The sequence below is a fragment of the Garra rufa genome, chromosome 1 (genome assembly GCF_049309525.1).
Source record: "Garra rufa chromosome 1, GarRuf1.0, whole genome shotgun sequence".
NCBI classification, from domain to species: domain Eukaryota; kingdom Metazoa; phylum Chordata; class Actinopteri; order Cypriniformes; family Cyprinidae; genus Garra; species Garra rufa.
The window spans coordinates 75,460,955-75,481,691 of record NC_133361.1 but is presented as its reverse complement, the minus strand read 5'-3'; the positions used below and the strand labels follow the sequence as shown (position 1 = coordinate 75,481,691).

Below are 20,737 nucleotides of genomic sequence, written 5' to 3'. Positions count from 1 at the left end.
TCTTCTCCTACAATTGTTGTCTGCACTGCTTGCCACATGTATAGCTTATCTATCTCTACAATCGGACATTGGTACAAACTGCTGGTTTCGTCTGGCCAGAGGAGAACTGGTCCCACGACTGAGCCTGGTTTCTCCCAAGGTTTTTTCTCAATTTCTGTCACCTGTAGAGTTTTGGTTCCTTGCCGCTGTCGCCTCTGGCTTGTTTAGTTGGGGACACTTTCCAGTGATATCGTATACTCTTTGAACTGAACTGACGATGATTTCACTGAATTCATTGATGAACTGCCTTTAACTGAAAATTGATTATCTTCAATAATGCGTTACTTACACCGCGTTCCAAATTATTATGCAAATGATATCTTTCTCTGGTTTTCATAATTAGTAAATGCAAATGACAGTCAGTATAATTTTTAAGTCATCAACCATTAGGGTATAATTCGAATTTTATTGAACAAACCTCCTAATGATAACAGCATTTATTTCAAAAATAAAAAACTGAAAATGCACTGTTCCACATTATTATGCACAACAGAGTTAAAACATTGTATAGGTTGTAAAGAACTGAAAATGGGCATTTGCTGAATTTGCAGCATTAGGTGGTCATATTTACTGAAATCAAAAGCTATTTCAATCAAAAACATCCTAACTTGGCAAGTTACATCTTACCATAGGACCCCTTCTTTGATATCGCTATCACAATTCTTGCATCCATTGAACTTGTGATTTTTTGGAGAGTTTCTGGTTGAATTTGTTTGCAGGATGCCAGAATAGCCTCCCAGAGCTGCTGTTTTGATGTGAACTGCCTCCCACCCTCATAGATCTTTTGCTTGAGGATGCTCCAAAGGTTCTCAATCTGGTTGAGGTCAGGGGAGGATGGTGGCCACACCATGAGTTTCTCATCTTTTATGCAGATAGCAGCCAATGACACAGAGGTATTATTTGCAGCATGAGATGGTGCATTGTCATGCATGAAGATGATTTTGCTACGGAAGGCACAGTTCTTCTTTTTGTACCATGAAAGAAAGTGGTCAGTCAAAAACTCCACATACTTTGCAGAGGTCATTTTAATACCTTTAGGGATCCTAAAGGGGCCAACCAGCTCTCTCCCTATGATTCCGGCCAAAAACGCCACCTCCTTGTTGTGGTCGCAGCCTTGTTGGGACATGTTCTATCCACTACTCCATCCATCTGGACCATCCAAAGATGCACAACACTCATCAGTAAACAAGACTGTTTGAAAATGAGTCTTCATGTATGTCTGGGCCCACTGCAACCGTTTCTGCTTGTGAGCATTGGTTAGGAGTGGCCAAATAGTAGGTTTATGCACAACTGCAAGCCTCTGGAGGATCCTACACCTTGATGTTCGCGGGACTCAAGAGGCACCAGCAGCTTCAAAAACCTGTTTGCTACTTTGTAATGGCATTTTAGTAGCTGCTCTCTTAATCCGATGAATTTGTCTGGCAGAAACCTTCCTCATTCTGCCTTTACCTGCACGAACCGGTCTGTGCTCTGAATCAGCCTCAAATCTCTTCACAGTACAATGATCACGCTTACGTTTTCGTGAAATATCTAATGTTTTCATACCTTGTCCAAAGCATTGCACAATTTGACGCTTTTCGGCAACAGAGAGACCTTTTTCTTTCCTATATTGCTTGAAACCTGTGACCTGCTTAATAATGTGGAACATCCTTCTTAAGTACTTTTCCTTTAATTGGGCTCATTTGGCAAACTATTTATCACAGGTGTCTGAGATTCATTCCAGTGATCCAAAGAGCCATGAGACACAATACCATCCACGAGTTTAATTGAAAAACAAAAAACTGTGTGTTTATGACACTTACATCCAATTTGCATAATAATTTGGAACGCGGTGTACACACTATTGTTCTGTTTAAATACTGTGCCGTTGCTTTGACACAATCTGTATTGTTACAAGCGCTATATAAATAAAGTTGACTTGACTTGACTATGCAAAATCTGCACACCCCATTTCATTGGCCTTTTCTCAAGATATTAGAGGTGTTTGGGTGACTCCTAGTGTGACTCCTAGTGTCATAACAGAGATATTTTTGTGACTTTTGAGAATGTCTGAGCTTTTTAATTTTGTTGCCACGTTTCAAAAACATATTTGCGGAGACTGAGACGGCTGAAAGCACACCCTGTTTATTTTCATTATTTTACAAATGCACGGTGTTTTGTTGATTTGCTGAGCATACACAAATAAAATTCAAATAATAAATTGCACTTAAATATACAATAAAAAAATTAGGTAATCAGGAAAAAATGCAAGTGATTCTCCCAGCGCCATCACTGACCCCAGGAAGTCAACCCTGGGTGTCTAGTTAAAATACATTGTGCTTGTTCCTAAGTACATTTGTACTTTAATGCAATATAACTGTTTCTGATTATGCTACTTTTGTGACTGAAACTACAGAAAATAACAGCTGAAATGACTGTGTCTTAGTGATGTCTGACAGCCAAACTAATGTAACGTGGACCTGTTTCTGTGTGTGTCTGTAGGTTGTCTGGCTGTATGGTGACAAAGGAAGGCTGTGATTGTTTGTCTTCAGTTCTGAGTTCAAACCCCTCACACCTGAGAGAGCTGGATCTGAGCTACAACCACCCAGGAGATTCAGGAAAGAGGCTGCTCTCTGAAAAATGCAAGAATCTGGACAAACTTAAGTATGTTGAGCAGCAACGTTTTTTTAGATTTCAGTGTCTCTATGTACATAGAAGTCTAAAGGTTTCTAGAGGACACAACAATATAACAGATTTAAAGAGCACTAGTCTGAGCCAAATAAACAAAAATATCTTAGATAGTTTCAGTGTAAGATACATTGATCTCCACTGTCCTCTCTCATTAAATGCATATAACACGCATAAAATAAATAAGAAGCAACTATGTTGATTTTATTTAGTTAAATGACAACACACAATCAAACTACTTCTAACTTGTTTTTTAAATTTTGAAAAAAAGGTAAACAACTCTCCCACTGCTTTGTGTCATGTCAAAATGAAACATGAAATAGCTTGAAAACGTGATGACTGTGTCCGTTTTTAGTGATGTAACAGGGACTTGACGACAGCGTTGAAGATCCAAACGCAAACGTTATTAAACAGATCGTTGTCAAAACAGGCAGGGTTAAACACCAGCAAACAGGAACAAACAGGGTTCTCCAAAAAAGTAATCCAATAATACAGGCAAGGGTCAAAATCCAAGTGGGCAGTCCATAGTAACATGCAATAAAACAATGAAACCAGACAAGACCATAACTATGACTATAACTATGGAACAAAACAAAACAGAACATGGCAATGGCAATAGGGAAAAACGCTTGGTAGAGTCTGCAACAGCAAAACAATAATTTGCGATGTCCTGTTTGGCATGGCCTTATATGGCTGCCAAACAGGAAATAACCAAAGAAGCAGAGGGAGCAGTAACAGTCTGTGTAGAGCAAGGGCTCCCTCTGCTGGCCTGGCATTACAGACCTGGATCATGGAACAGAGGTGGGCCTGGACCGTGGAGCAATGGCAGACAGTGGAATAAAGGAGGACCTGGGCCGTGGAGCAATGGCAGACAGTGGAACAGTGGAGGCCCTGAGCCATGGAACAGTGGCAGACCTGGATCATGGAGCACAGGTGGACCTGGCCCATGAAGCAATGGCAGTCAGTGAAACAGTGGAAGCCATGGCGGAGCAGGCACAGCAGGAAGCGTTGGCATTGCAGGCAGAGCAGGAGGCCATGGCGGATCAGGGAGCGTCGGCTCTGCGTGGCTTGCCTATAATCCAACAAAACTCACTGGGGAACTTGTGGGCTGGAAGGGCTGGATTTGTCCATGGCCAAATTTTAACCCCAGTCCAGCCCTGCACTCCAGCAAGGATATAGCCAGTGTTAGGGTCATTACTCAAAAAAGATTACTTCTTATTTCTCTACTACTTGCTTATTTATCAAACGGGTGCTTTCTCTTCATCCTCTGCAAATGAAGCTATAGTAGGTAGTTTGATAGAAAGTCGTTTGAATAAATAAACGTTTGCGATTGACAACGCGATTGACAATGTTGCGATAACAATACTTATAGGCAGCAACTAATGATCATATCGTCCGCTCCAAGAAACACATGTTAATGCTCAGTAGTACACATTTATGGTTCTTTAATGTATTTGCATTGTAATAAAATGCGTTTATTTTCAATGGGCAAATATGCAGCCAAAACAGGTAGCCTAGTGCATTCCAAATTTTTCAACATTAACATTTTAATATAACATAGTCACTATGGCCTTTAGAAATGTTTTTTGGGGAGGTGGGGTAATGCACAATATGCCCCTGTGGAGCGGCCTAAGCTTTTGTCCTCAATGGCATTTTTTTCCTTACATTACTTTTACTTTTTTACTTTAAGTAGTTTTGAAACCAGTACTTTAATACTTTTACTTGAGTAAAAAGCTTGAGTTGATACTTCAACTTCTACAAAAGTCTTTTTAAATCTTAGTATCTATACTTCTACTTGAGTAATGAATGTGAATACTTTTGACACCACTGAATCCGATAGATAAGACCCCAGCATCCACCTGAGCAAATATCATAATTACATCATCAGGCAGCATTACAGCTTGTTAATTCATGTTCATGCAATGATGAGATGGACATAGTTAGCCAATGCATGCCATTTTACTTTCTCATGTAGATTAAGTTATCAGGGTTATAGTGCACAAACTCCTGGGTGGACTGACTTGAATAAACAAATAAGCAGAATATAAATGTTCTTTCTTCATTTCCTGAACTATCTCAAAAGTTTGTTTTATAGCAAAAACAGACAACTCCACATCTTATGTTTCAGAGTTAAACAAAAACACGTGTTTAATCTTCATAATCTCCTCAGATGACAATGTAGACGACTAACAATCGTTTGTTGTGATCATGGGCTGTATGTTCTTTTTTGTTTTGTTTTTTAAGACCGTATGGTTGTGATAACACGCAATACAGAGATCAGCTTTTCCCTCACCATTGTAACATGCTGCTTTAGCAAGGTTCTGTGAAAAACATTTCAGCTTATTTTCCTTTTGCATGTTGCTAAGCTCTAGAATATTGCTAGAATTTTTAATTCATGGTTTAACATGTTGTTTTATCTTGATTATATTGTTTTTATAATCATTGGAAGCCAAGATCATAACTGAATTAATAATAATATGACTCTGTGTGTGTTTTATAGTGTGGATCATGGAGGAGAATCCAGAATTACAGCAGGACTACACAAATGTATGTACTCTCTCTCTCTCTCTCTCTCTCTCTCTCTCTCTCTCTCTCTCTCTCTCTCTCTCTCTCTCACACACACACACACACACACACACACACACACACACACACACACTCTCACTCTGCTTCAGAAGGACTGTAGTGACTGATCAAACCAGTAGTAAAACAGGTGGTATATGAGCTGAGAAATCAAATTTCCTTGACCTTTTGACATAAGAGGTCACTGTACTTTTAAGAAATGAAACGTTCTCAAAACACAGAGTCTAAAAGCAGCTTATATTGAAGGCAAGCTGCTAAAACGAGCTGCTTTATCTTTAATAAAGTTCCTGACCGCATCTGTAAGAATCTGGTGGTTTGTTCGCTTCATTTTATCACATATTTGTTTTAAACAAGACAAAGTTTGATGCAGGATTTTCAGAGAGAGTGAAACTAAAAGACGATGCTGTGTGACTAAATTGATCAGACAGTAATGGTGCATGATGTGACTGGGACTTAAAAGTCGTTTAATGGCATCAAAATAGCATCATTTTTTTCTATAGGCATACTTTATAGTGCCTTCATAATTATTAATACCTTTTTTGATTTGCTGTAGGAAATATAGTATGTACATTAGTGTGATACACATGTGGAACCAGTTTCATAATCGATGTTTAGACAGCGGCAGACTGAGACATGGACGAGTAAAACTAGAGCAGAGAATAGATTGTGTATTGCAGTTGAGCAATTTCAGCAAGAATGATTTTATTACATTTGTTGTAATGACGATAGGTAATGAGGAAATGAGGTTAGAGGTCAGGGTCAGCCGATATGTGCTGACGATTTTTTTTGCCTGATTTTTAGGGCCGATATCTTGAAGTTCTTCCCTTTATTTGCATGCTAAAATGTCACACTAATAATAAGTGGATTCACATCATTTCTAAACTTAACTTCATGAACAATGAACACAAAGAACCATCTTTCGGATCTTGGTTTTGTGCACTGCACAGTATTATAATAAAAGATTTAACCAAAGTTAACCAAACAAATCGAACTGACCAAGTATTAAAGGTCCCACTTCACATTAGGTGACCTTAACATGTACTTACATTTAATTTAATAATTTGGTAAAGTGTACTTATTGTGTACATACATGTTTTTACATTGTATTTATATATTTTTTAAAAACCTATATGTAATTACATTTGTAATTAATTTCTGTATTTACCACTGTTGAACCAACCCTTACACCCTAAACCACCCTCAAACCTATCCATACCCCCAAACCTGCCCCTAACCTTACCCATATCCCACCTTAATAGAAGCAAAAGTGTTTTGCAATGCAATATGACCACATTAAGTACATTGTTCTTTAAGCACATAATCATTAAGGCCACCTAATATAACGTGTGACCGTATTAAATATATAAAACAGATAATATAAGTAAGGGATATTCAACGGTTTTCCGTGCGTTAAAGGATTTTAAATGCACGACGTGGAGGCTAATAACCGCCTGACGGGAAGTGCATTTTAAATCCTTTAACGCACGGCAAGCCGTTGATTATCCCGCTTATTCCATGGTTATAGACAAATTAAAACTAGGATTGATATTTGCAGCGCAAAATTTGACTGAATGGATAAAAAAGACGGTTATTTTCGTCAGTTATGACACGCAGCTCTAGCATTCTGTCCGCTTCAAATCAGACACAGAGATTAAATAGTCCGGTAAAATCACATTTATTTGAATGAAATTTAGCATTTGTTTCAGTAGATTATCGATCGACCAAGAGAGAGTGTGAAGACAAGAGAGATGACAGTTGTGTGTGTGCGTAACGTTACCTGTCTGAATGCTGTGTTTCTCTCTCTACAAACAACAATTCATTCAAAAACAGCAGCTTTACCGCCCCGTTGATGAGGAATATAATGTAGCGATCTAGTATCTAGGCTATTTTAATAAGGATCGCAGGCAAACGCTGACAAGAAGTTTATGTATGTGCGCAGCACAATACGACCTCCGACCTCTCTCTCTCTCTCTCTCTCTCTCTCTCAATCTCACTCTCTCTCTCTCTCTCTCTCTCTGTGCTTTTGCGTGCATCAATTAAAGCAGCGCATTAATATAGAACGGTGATTAAACTGACTTGGAACTACCTGTGCATTAAACGGTTTTACTGCACACCTGTCAGCCAATCAGAATCCAGTATCCAGACATTCCATGGAATAAAAACTGTTAATCGTTTACATAAAAGTTTAAGAGATTGAGATTAAAGTTTTAGATTAATCTGAAACTTTAATGTTTTAAAAAAAATTTTGAATACAGAATTTTTAAATGATTTATATAACTGAGAGGACCTGCCAGCAGATGGCGGCAAGACACTTAATTACTGAATCATATCATTCATTTGATTCGTTCGAACAGCTGATTCATTCCTGAATAAAGCAAATGACTCTCTTTATGAATGGGAAATTGAATCATTTCACTTGATTCGTTTAAAAACGCACGTTCATTCATAAACGAAACACCGCTGTGTTTAAATGGAGATTTATTTATTTTATTTTATTTATTTATTTTTTAAAACGGGAAAAGATTAAGGACAATCGGGCCTGGCTCAGTATAAAACTGATTTTCATTCTCTGGTTAGGGTTTGAACATGTTCTTGATAAGTAAGATGTGAGTCAAGATAGACTCCCAAATACTTATATGCTGATACAATTGAAAGCGTTTGATTAGAAAAAGTAATAGAATTGGAAATGGATAACTGTCTCCTAGATGAATAAAAATACATGCATTGTGTTTTCTTGACATTAAGTGTTAAATGATTATCTTGCAGCCAGTTATGTAAATGCTGCAGATCTGTGTTAAGTTTGTAATTAATTGTGTCGATATTAGAACCAGAAAGAAAAATAACAGTGTCATCAGCATATAGCAAAGAACTAGAAAAATTCAGAGCACAAGGAAGATCATTAATATACATAAGGAAAAGTAAAGGAGCTAAAATACTGCCCTGTGGAACTCAGGAACTCATAGAACACACTCGTGGCTGTGATGTTACTGTGCCGATTCTTACAATCTGACATCTGCCACTTAAATACCATGTAAACATTTCTATTGCGGAAGATGACAAATGAAGAGAAAGAAGTCTGTTTAACAGAATTTAATGATTGACTGTTTCCAAAGCTTTCTGAAGATCTGTGTATTCAACTCCAGTAATCTGACCCTTGTTTAGAGATGTACGTATTTGCTCAGTGAGAAGCAGCAAAGCCGACATAGTTGACCGCAAGGATCGAAAGCCATGCTGGCAATCACTGAGCAGGCTATTATTTTCAAGGTGGTTAATTAGTTGATTATATAATATTTTTTCAAGCAACTTGGAAATGGTTGGGAGAATTGCAATTGGACGGTAGTTGGAAATATTAATTGGATCATCAGATTTAAACATCGGGGTGATCTGGGCCGTTTTCCACACGGCAGGAAATACTGATTGTCTAATACACAAATTAACTAAATGAGTCATGTTTAAATTATTGATATCACAAGCATGAGAAGCATTCAGAGAACACAAAATATTAGTTATTTCATTGTGTACGATTTCAGAAAAAGAGAATTGCTGAGATAATGTTGGTTCTGATGTGAGAGACAGAGGAATAGTAAATCTAGAGGATAATTCTTGTACAGATGCAATAAAACACTCATTAAAAGAATTAGCAATTTTATCATGATCAGTAAGAAGAATACCATTTATAGACATTTGTAAATTATAATTATTTTTAATTTTATTTTCACCAGTTATTGATTTCAATGTTGGCCATAATGTTCTTGGGTTGGAAACTGTTCGGCTAATTTGATTTTCATAATAAGACTGTTTTGCTTTGTATAATTCAAAATTACACTTATTTCTAAACTGTATGAAAGTAAGCTTAGCTTCAGATGTTTTTAATAATCTGTATGCTTTCAAGGAAGAGGCCTTCTTTTTTTAGGAGCTGTAAAATATCAGGACTTACCCAAGGTACTGTATTCTGTCTAGTATTTATAAAACGGTTAGTTCCATTCCTCAATTCTGATTGGTCAGCAGCTGTGTGGTATTCATGATAGGGCACTGCTATGACCGCTTCACTCAACGGTTTTGTGTATCATTGAACCCCCTTAGCAACCACCCTTAGCAACGTAAACACAGCTGCAGCAGTTAGGGACTACTTTTCACAGCGGAAGGCAGTTAATGATTTTACTTTATGAAAACGTACAACTTAATATATATATATATATATATAATGAATACATATTTTTGATATTAATATTTTTATTGTGTGGTAACCGTTTTATAAAAGCAATAAGGTACTTGAGGCCGTGCTGTATAGTGAATAAATCACGGCTGAAGGAGTTGCTCCGCTTCGCGTCGTGACTAACAACTTATTGCTTAAGTATTTTACAGGTAGTTGTATATTTGTTAAGTATTGACATTTTGGCTGTTTAAAACATTTCCTAATGTCATATATGAGTGAATGATCTGAAACTGCTGTGTTTATCACTCCTGAAACGCCATACTTGGTTGATTAGTGAAAATAAGGTCCAAAATAGAACTTTGTGTTTTTCCAAATCTGGTGGGATCTTTAATTAATTGATGGAGACCATATTTTATGGCCGTTGTTTTCAGAAGTTTAGATGAGTTATCAATCCAGTTTAAATTGATGTCGCCAAGAATAACAAGCTCATTAGTTTTAACCGATTTCATTAAGTCCGAAAACTGCAATAAATATGCAGTTGGACTGACATTTGGAGGCTTGTATGTGACAATAATAGTAACTGAAAATTGATTTGTAAAATGAATAACCAATTGAAGTGACTCTGATACTGTTGATAGTTTTACTATAGAATGTGCATATTTTTTATTTACATAAAGAGCAACCAGTTCTATCAGTCCTGTCTTTGCGATATAATGAATAGTTTTCAATCGCAAGAAATGAATCTGATATAACAGGAGTCAGCCATGATCCAGATATTGCCATAACATGAGCCTTTGCACAGCGGCTCAGTTGTGACTTGTTTCAGAATACTTTTGATGACAAGAAAGAGCAAAATCTTACTTTTGACGACGAAATAAAGCAAAATCAGGCAATAGTGTAATCTGCCTGCCACCCACCCGCACCTGATTCTCTGATTCATCAAACCGCACACGATCGTCCTCTTACAATTATTCTAATTCTTAGTTTTGCATGATGATATGATGAATGGATGGATGGTTCATTTTAACAGCTGATCTTCACATCGCTGCACACTTATATAGACTTAATCACTCCTGCTTTTAAGACAGATCCATGCTGAAAAAAATAACATTTACTGACATCTGGACATCTGGAAAAATAGCAAATATCGGCCCGATATATCGGTCGACCTCTATTGCTAAACATTTGGTGCATCCCTCTTTGTGGGCAGTAACACGTCAAAGTCGAATTAAAGATGTCAGTCAAATTCAAAGCTAGTCAAATGTGAGAGAAGTAAGTCTAATAGAAATATAAGACTTTCTAGGTGCACCCAGTGTCAGAGTAAAAGATAGAGATGGAGAGAAAGAAGTATTAAGATGTATGAAGTCTCCGATCTGCTTGGAGAATGTGCTTTAACTCTTTGATGAAAGAACAAAACACTAAATATTATTGTGTTTAAAATGTAAGCAACTTCTTGATTATAACTACTGGTTTATTGAACTAAAATATAAACGAATAAAATATATAACGGCTGAAACTATCCGTTCACTTACTGGATTACATTGACTATGAAAATAAGAACACAGCAGTGTTAAGGAGACCACAGTGACGATATCAAAGATGACGATGTCCATAACACTGGGAGTGTTTTCTCAATCGATAGCGTGTTCTTACATGAATTCATTAGTCAAGTTCATCACTCATATTCTTAAAAGAGCCAACAACAACTTTAAAGAAGTACTTCACTTTCAGAACAAACATTTACAGATAATGTACTCACCCCCTTGTCATCCAAGATGTTCATGTCTTTCTTTCTTCAGTCGTAAAGAAAGTATGTTTTAAGTTAAACATATCAGGATTTCTCTCCATATAGTGGACTTCTATGGTGCCCTGAGTTTGAACTTCCAAAATGCAGCTTCAAAGGACTCTAAACGATCCCAGATGAGGAAGAAGAATCTGATCTAGTAAAACGATTTTACAATTTATATACTTTTAGTAAGAAAGACATGAACATCTCGTGTAAATGATCTGTAAGCGTTTGTTCTGACTCCAGGTCTGGTGCTCCACTGCTCTGCACATTATGTATGTCTCCTTCTTTAACACACCTGATTCAGATGATCATCATTAGGAAAGAGATCATTAACTGAACTGAGCGCATCTGTTGAAGCACACAAACTGTAGAACAGTGTTCATCAGGACTGCTGATATTGTCCCAACAAACCATACATCAATGGAAAGCTTATTTATTCAGCTTTCAAGCGATGAATAAAGTTGAAAAGTTTCCCCTTATGACTGGTTTTGTGGTCCATGGTCACATGTTTTGTGTTGTAAAAAGGAAATGAGTAAATGAAAAGTACACATTTACATTAACTTTGCATTGATGGAAGCAGAAGTCCAAACATATAAATCATTTCTGTGTTTTAGGACTCATTCATGCAGCACTGTTTTCAGGATCACAAATATTGACGCATTACATTATCAGTGCTGCAGATTCATGTTATAGGTTATAAATACTGAAATATCTTTATCTGTGTTGATGAATTGCTCTTGAAGCCCTGGTTTATCCATTTTAGAAGCACTGTTAGCACATGATTTCAGAGAGTTATATTCAATTTAATAACAGTACATATTAAACTAAATTGTAGAGTCAGTATGAATGAATGAATGAATGAATGAATGAATGAATGAATGAATGCCGACAGATTGCCGCTGAATGAAGACACTTTGAATGAATGAGTCTTCTGATCTGATCCACCAATTCAAATAATCTCGATCTCATCAAACACTCACAGTCTCCTCCACTCACTAAAGCAATAAAACACTTCAGACATATATTTAAAGTGGGAATAAGTGAGGATGGATTGGATTATGCACAGCAGAAATACAGCTCACTCCTGTGACGTCAACTTCTAACTCGCTCCTCTCACACACGTATATATACAAACACAACCACATATATCTATATCTATATATATGTGTGTGTTTATATATCTATGCTCTCACTACTCTGGGCTCACGTCACCCGCTCTATTGTTTCTATGGCGCATCTAATGACGTACTTACGGTATGGGTGCTGCAAGCGGTCAAAATGGATGTAAAGGTTTGTCAGAATGGCGTTTTCTTTATGCTTTAGCTGATATTTTTAGTAGATTATTAGCTGTTCACGAATATTACTGCATAAAATATAATTTAACCCTTAAAAGACCATAAAGCAACACTTATTGTTATCATTCTGAATAAATATATAATTTATTTCAGGTGATTGTTTTATTTCGCGTTCTCTCTGTGTTGTTTCTGAAACTACCGTAATCACTGTAATATGCGCGCACACTTAAAATCAATCGCGGCTGGCTTGACTGTGTTTTTCTGAACCGCGGCTGGCTTTTCCGCAGTGATTATTTGCATGAGACGCTGCATTTAATTTTTTTTATAAAAAATACGGGACAAAAACCTTCCCGTATTGATTCATAACGGGACGCGCAATTTCATTCTCAAATACGGGACGATTCCATAACTCTCATATCAGTACAAGCGAATAGAGACCTGACTTGTCAGCAACTTGAGCATCTACAAACCATCACACAGGAATGAACACAGATCTCGGGGTATTATCTTTCACAGGTAAGACTGAACACTTGTTTCTATTTGTTTTTGGCTCATTTTTAACGTTTGTTGACAGCTTAATTTACCACCAGTGACAGACTATTAACTGCTAGCAATATCGCTAACCTTAGTTAGCTGTGAAAGCTGAGGCATTATATGAAATCATGAAGTTTAATTTCATTCTTATTAGGTTTGAATGTATATTGTAACGTTAGTTTATATCATAAACAAAATTGTTTTATGAGCACAATATACTTAAAGAGTAAAGTGAGCACTTTGTTACTATGCTCATTTACAAAAAGGCTATCATTACTAGAGCATAAGGATTTGATAGTTTATCATAAAACTGTGGACTGATTATTATTTTCCCCTTTTTATCCAATGGCAAACATGAGAACACAAGCCTGAAGGAAAGCTGAAGAAAGCCTGTCAGTGGACTGTTCTCTGCATTTCCAACAGACTAAACCTCCTCAGACTAATATTGTATTTGTTCAAGTTAATGTTTCTGTCATTTTCTGTCCAATATTTAAATATGACCAGTTTCTTCAGTCAACCACAATACTATAGACCGCATTATACATTATTGACACAGGCTGTTTAATGCTGATCTTATTAAGTGTGTAGCCTACTCTTGTAGTGAAGAACAACTACATACTAATGACTGTATATGGGTTGGTTACACTTTTTCATTGTATGTCCTTTCGACAGTCGTAAATTACCCGTCATAATCTATTATTACCCCTCATTTGAATTTTCATATTATAATTTAATTATATTATAATAATTTACTTGCTTTTATTTTTGTTCAAATTTTCATTTTTAATAATGAACCTACAATAGCATACTGTATAGGTTTTTGTGTGTGTGTGTGTGTATATATATATATATATATATATATATATATATATATATATATATATATATATATAGGAAAAATAAGATCCACATCTCCATTCTGTTCAATAGTTTTCACCCCCGGCTCTTAATGCATGTTTTCTCCTTCTGGAGCATCAGTGAGTGTTTGAATCTTCTGTAATAGTTGCATATGAGTCCCTCAGTTGTCCTCAGTGTGAAAAGATGCATCTCTAAATCATACAGTCATTGTTGGAAAGGGTTCAAATACACACAAATGCTGGAAAAGCTAAGAATTAGTGGGACCTGAAGGATGTTTCTGAAGAACAGCAGACAGTTGAAGTGTTCAGGACAAACAAGAGACTCATGAACAACTATCACTAAACACACAAACACATCTGTGGATCATTCAGAGAACAACACAGGATTAACAATCAAGGGGGTGGAAACTTTTGAACGGGATATTTTTATAAATCCAGCTTTTGTTTTCTCTTGTGGACTAGATATAAACGTCTTTAATGTCAAATATCGTATTCAGGTCAGTACTAAATAAACAATAACATGCATGTTGTATGATTTCTGTTATTTTGGTCAAATAATTAACATTTTGCAGATTTTATGTTTTATTTTTTTGTATTTTCAGTGTCTTATTTTTTTTACACAAATATTGTTAAACTACTTTTCACTATAGTATAATTTACTTTATAATTTACTATTCATTTATTTTCATATTGTATGTTCTGTATATATTTCATATTCTACTTGGTATTACTCATGTATTGTCATTCATTTCATGTATTTATTATGGTATTATAGATATGTTTGCTATTATAAATCTATTAAATTACTGTTATTGTTCTGTTGTGCTTGCTATGTTGTTATATTATTCCCTTTACTACAGCATGAACTACACACACCTTGTAATATTACAAATATCTCTATATTTTTACTGTGCACTGTATCAATGCACAATATTTCACCGCTGTAACTAAGCTTTACTGGTGCATTGGGTAGTTAATAATGAGTTAGTAATGAAGCGACACATTAACAAATCATCAAATTACAGACCAAATTCAATGTTATTTGTCACACACACAGTCATACACAGTATCATATAAAGGGAAATGCTTATTCGACTGCTAATAACCCATACATTTTATGAGGAAGTGTTAGTATAGAATGAGAAATAAGATCATTAAACAAATTAGAAAATAATAAGATTAACTTTAGTTGTAAACAGAAATTTGCATTATGTACAAATATACAATAAAAAAATAACCGTAAAATATTAGAAAAAGGAATAGACTATAATAAATATAAAAAATGAAATGTGCAATTATGGGCAAGACAATGTGCAGATGAATAAATATTAAACATTAAACATGCAGTAAGAGTGTCCTCCTTGTTCATTTACAGCACCAGTACAACTAACAATTGACATAATTTCACAAATATGGACTCAAAAGAAACTCCAAACATAATGTTGCCTCTAAAGACACACAGAAGGTCAAATATTTTATGTCCAGAAGCTCAAAACCATGCTGTTATTTAATGTGCCTAACTTTCCACACAAAAGAAATGCAGATGCAGATGCAAACATAACTTTGATTTGGTTTACAAAAGCAGACGACATTAATTAAATTAAAATGTCATTACCGAAACAAACCTTACGCACCGAGCGAGTGCCTAGAGTGCGCCACTAATGAGTGTCCCTCCAGAAACAACCTTACATACTGTAGTTCCGTTTATTTGAAACGGTTTAATTATTGATCATTGAAAGTATTAGCTATTGGTCTATTTTCTGAATTTGGTTTAATATATCTGTCTAATTAATGGCACTAATACTTTCAATGAGCAATAATTTAATAATGTCAAATAAAGGGGACTACAGAATGTAAGGTTTGTTTCAAGTGGGACACTAATTAGTGGCGTACTCTAGGCACTCGCTCAGCGCGTAAGGTTTGTTGTTTCGCTAATGTCCATTTGTTATCTGCTTTTGTAAACCGGATTAAAGGCATGTTTGCATCTGCGTTTTTTATTATTATTTATTTATACACGTTAATTAAACGTTTTTAAGTTTCTGGAATCTAAATATTTGACCTTCTGTGTGTCTTTAGAAGTAACATTATGTTTGGACTTTCTTTTGAGTCCATATTTGTGAAATTATGTCAATGGAAAATAAAGTGACTAAAAAACACAGTTTGTTGTACTGCTGGTATAAATGAACAGGGACACTCTTACAGCATGTTTAATGTTATGTAATTTGATGATTTGTTCATGTGTTTTTTAGTCACTTTATTTTTCATAATTTCACATATATGGACTCAAAAGAAAGTCCAAACAAATGTTCTTAGTGGGTTTTGTGTTTTTATTTTTAATAATTCTGTGTATAAATCAATAGGGTGAGTTTAAAGGGAAAGAGGAGAACATAAAACAGACAAGATCAGTCATTAGTGTATTTAGTATTTTCTACACTTGATGAAGAGGATCAACCTTTGACACCCAATAATGTTTAAGACAAAGCTGAAGATGTCAAATGCTCAAATTATGATAGTATTAAATAAATTAATTTCAAAGTCAGAGTATTTCTAGTTCTTTCCTAAAGATGTAGTTTAGCCATAAATGTTAATTAATGCATTAACTATCAAACATGTACTAACATTTAGTTAAGGCTGCCGTTATTCATCCATGAATCCGTCTGACTCCAGTTGTAGTGAAGGATAGCCCTTTGTTAGTTCATAATTAGTTAATTCCTGGAATAATCATTAGTAGCTGATGAATTAAGTGTTCATTTAGGCATTAGTACATGATTATTCATCTACCCTTATTGTAAAGTGTTAGCCACATTTCTTTTAAAGGGGTCCTATTATGCTCCTTTACAAAGTCTTTCATTTGTTTTTGAGTCACTTGAACATGCTCTCATGCTTAGTTGTTGGAAAAACGCATTATTTTCCACATAATTTACATCATTACAATAGCTTTCTCCTCAGGCTGGCACAAACGAGAGTGGACTTTGAGATTTGTCACTTTGTGGATGTTTTTTATGCTCAAACATACACACCACACACTGGCTAAAGTTCAGAAAGTGAAAAAGCAGAATAGCACCCCTTTAAGATCATTCACAAACTCTATCCTATCAAACATTTTCTCAGCAAATTTAAGAAGGATATTGATGTCAATTGCTCTTTATATTTGGAAACTGTATTCCACATCTTTTGGCACTGTAGTCGTGTTAAAAAGTTATGGTTATGATACATTTGTGTTTATCAAAAAAAAAAGATAGTCTCTAATTTTAATTTGCATTTTGAAAATGTTGTTTTTGGATATTTTGATCATGATAATATGAATAATGAAGCATTCGTTATTAATCTATTCATATTACTAATTAAGTTTCACACGTTCATAAATGCAAATCGGTAACACTTTATAATAATGGGCCGTTGTTAACAAGTCACTATGCAGGAAGTAATTGGTAGTTCTACATTAACACTTAATACTATTAACTCATATAGAAGCAAGATTAACTGAGCAGTAGGTCAGTGATCATTTTGGACAAAGATAGTCCCTTATTAGGTATTTGATCATTACTAAAGAAAAGAATTGTGAACTGTGACCAATTCATAAAGAATAACTCATTAATAATCACAACAGTCACATTTATAAAATCAACAATTAGGTTCTTTGTGCAAAACTAATTTATGAAAACCATCATCACCGGCTGAAATTGTGACTCTGACCAAAATATGAATGGATGTGTTCTCTGTTCATTTCAAACTAACAATAATATCATTTATTTAATTAGGATGTAATGCCAGCAATGATTGGATTATTTCACTATTATGAGCTGCATTCATTCCTGATTCTGATGTGTTTTATCTCCATCAGATTCCCATCGGCTCACTCTGGATCTGAACACAGTGAATAAACTCCTCCGTCTGTCTGAGAACAACAGAGTGATTACTGTCACTGACACAGTTCATCATTATCCTGATCATCCAGACAGATTTGATCGTGTGCCTCAGGTGTTGTGTAGAGAGAGTGTGTGTGGACGCTGTTACTGGGAGATTGAGTGGAGTGGACGATATGTGGATATATCAGTGTCATATAAGAGCATCAGCAGGAAGGGACGAGGTGATGAGTGTGTGTTTGGATGTAATGATCAGTCCTGGAGTTTGATCTGCTCTTCCTCCAGTTACTCATTCAGACACAATAACATACTGACTAATCTCCCTGTGGAGCCCATCATCATCAGGAGAACAGGAGTGAGAGATGTCTATAGAGTAGGAGTGTATGTGGATCACGGAGCAGGAAGTCTGTCCTTCTACAGCGTCTCTGACACAATGAGCCTCATCCACACAGAACACACCACATTCACTCAGACGCTCTATCCTGGGTTTAGGGTTGGTTATGGATCATCAGTTTCACTGTGTTGATGAATGAGAACAGACTGATGAGAGAATCTACCCATAATGCTTTGAGCTGATGATCAGCGAGTGACAGATAGAGTCATGACATTAATATGATCATCAGTCAGAATAAATCTAATAATCCTCATCTAGACAGTAGATCAGTGTGTGATGATGATCTGTGTTTCTCAATAATATCAGTCTCTCATCAATCATCTGCATTATGATCAACATCAGCCTGATATCCGATCTCTCATTTCCTCTATTGTTTGGAATAAAACACAATCGCTGAACTTATACGGACAGGAAGTGAACGTCAGTAGAAGGATCCATTGCAGCGGTCCACTAGCTTCATGCTATCGCTACGCAGAATATCATATTAAACTAAACATGCATTAGAGCTAAAATACCAAACCTGGATCACAACAACATTTACAGCTTTATTAAGAATATTTGTATATGACTTCTGTTAACGACTAAACCATAACTGGTTTGTTACTGAAAGGATTTGTCTATGTTTTGTTTGTACTCTAATCCTGTTTGTTATTATTGCCCAAATAAATAAATGGATGACAACACAGAATAACACACATGATCAAAAACAGACTGTCTTTTATTTATTTGTTCACAAGATCTGCTCTCTAGGATCATAAACGCTGAACTAATACCAGCATATACAATTAAATTAAGGACATGCGTCAGAAAACTGGGAATGTTGGACAACAAATATATAACAGGGATATAACAGCTTGAACTATAGCCAAAACTAGTTTAACAATATTTGTGTAAAAGAAATTTAATTATTTTACCAAAATAACAGAAATCACACAACATGCATGTTATTGTTTATTTAGTACTGACCTGAATACGATATTTGACATTAAAGACGTTTATATCTAGTCCACAAGAGAAAACAAAAGCTGGATTTATAAAAATATCCCGTTCAAAAGTTTCCACCCCCTTGATTGTTAATCCTGTGTTGTTCTCTGAATGATCCACAGATGTGTTTGTGTGTTTAGTGATAGTTGTTCATGAGTCTCTTGTTTGTCCTGAACACTTCAACTGTCTGCTGTTCTTCAGAAACATCCTTCAGGTCCCACTAATTATTTGCTTTTCCAGCATTTGTGTGTATTTGAACCCTTTCCAACAATGACTGTATGATTTAGAGATGCATCTTTTCACACTGAGGACAACTGAGGGACTCATATGCAACTATTACAGAAGATTCAAACACTCACTGATGCTCCAGAAGAAGAAAACATGCATTAAGAGCCGGGGGTGAAAACTATTGAACAGAATGGAGATGTGGATCTTATTTTGCCTATATATATATATAATTTATAAAAAATAAAAGCAATTAAATGTATAATTATAATATGATTCAAATTCAAATGGCGGATAATAATAGATTATGACGTAATTTTTACGACCCTGTCCGTCAAAATGACATACAATGAAAAAGTGTAACCAACCCATATACAGTCATTAGTATGTAGTTGTTCTTCACTACAAGAGTAGGCTACACACTTAATAAGATCAGCATTAAACAGCCTGTGTCAATAATGTATAATGCGGTCTATAGTATTGTGGTTGACTGAAGAAACTGGTCATATTTAAATATTGGACAGAAAATGACAGAAACATTAACTTGAACAAATACAATATTAGTCTGAGGAGGTTTAGTCTGTTGGAAATGCAGAGAACAGTCCACTGACAGGCTTTCTTCAGCTTTCCTTCAGGCTTGTGTTCTCATGTTTGCCATTGGATAAAAAGGGGAAAATAATAATCAGTCCACAGTTTTATGATAAACTATCAAATCCTTATGATCTAGTAATGATAGCCTTTTTGTAAATGAGCATAATAACAAAGTGCTCACTTTACTCATTAAGTATATTGTGCTCATAAAACAATTTTGTCTATGATATAAACTACAATATATGATGATTTTTCAATGATTTCATATAATGCCTCAGCTTCCACAGCTAACTAAGGTTAGCGATATTGCTAGCAGTTAATAGTCTGTCACTGGTGGTAAATTAAGCTGTCAACAAATGTTAAAAATGAGCCAAAAACAAATAGAAACAAGTGTTCAGTCTTACCTGTGAAAGATAATACCCCGAGATGTGTGTTCATTCCTGTGTGATGGTTTGTAGATGCTCAAGTTGCTGACAAGTCAGGTCTCTATTCGCTTGTACTGATATGAGAGTTATGGAATCGTCCCGTATTTGAGAATGAAATTGCGCGTCCCGTTTTGAATCAATACGGGAAGGTTCAGAAAAACACAGTCAAGCCAGCCGCGATTGATTTTAAGTGTGCGCGCATATTACAGTGATTACGGTAGTTTCAGAAACAACACAGAGAGAACGCGAAATAAAACAATCACCTGAAATAAATGATATATTTATTCAGAATGATAACAATAAGTGTTGCTTTGTGGTCTTTTAAGGGTTAA

The 20,737-nt window shown here is 35.6% G+C and overlaps 1 protein-coding gene across 1 annotated transcript in view; it reads left to right on the top strand.

Annotated features, from left to right (window-relative positions):
- LOC141320103 (NACHT, LRR and PYD domains-containing protein 12-like) overlaps positions 1–18,875 on the top strand; it is a 31,016-nt gene extending 12,141 nt beyond the window's left edge. Inside the window, exons 8-10 of the mRNA XM_073833289.1 lie at positions 2,521–2,682; positions 5,207–5,253; positions 17,765–18,875. Coding sequence (XP_073689390.1) covers positions 2,521–2,682; positions 5,207–5,253; positions 17,765–18,312 — 757 coding nt within the window. The 3' untranslated portion in view covers positions 18,313–18,875. The remainder of the gene's footprint in view (positions 1–2,520; positions 2,683–5,206; positions 5,254–17,764) is intronic.
- The last annotated feature ends 1,862 nt before the right edge of the window (positions 18,876–20,737 follow it).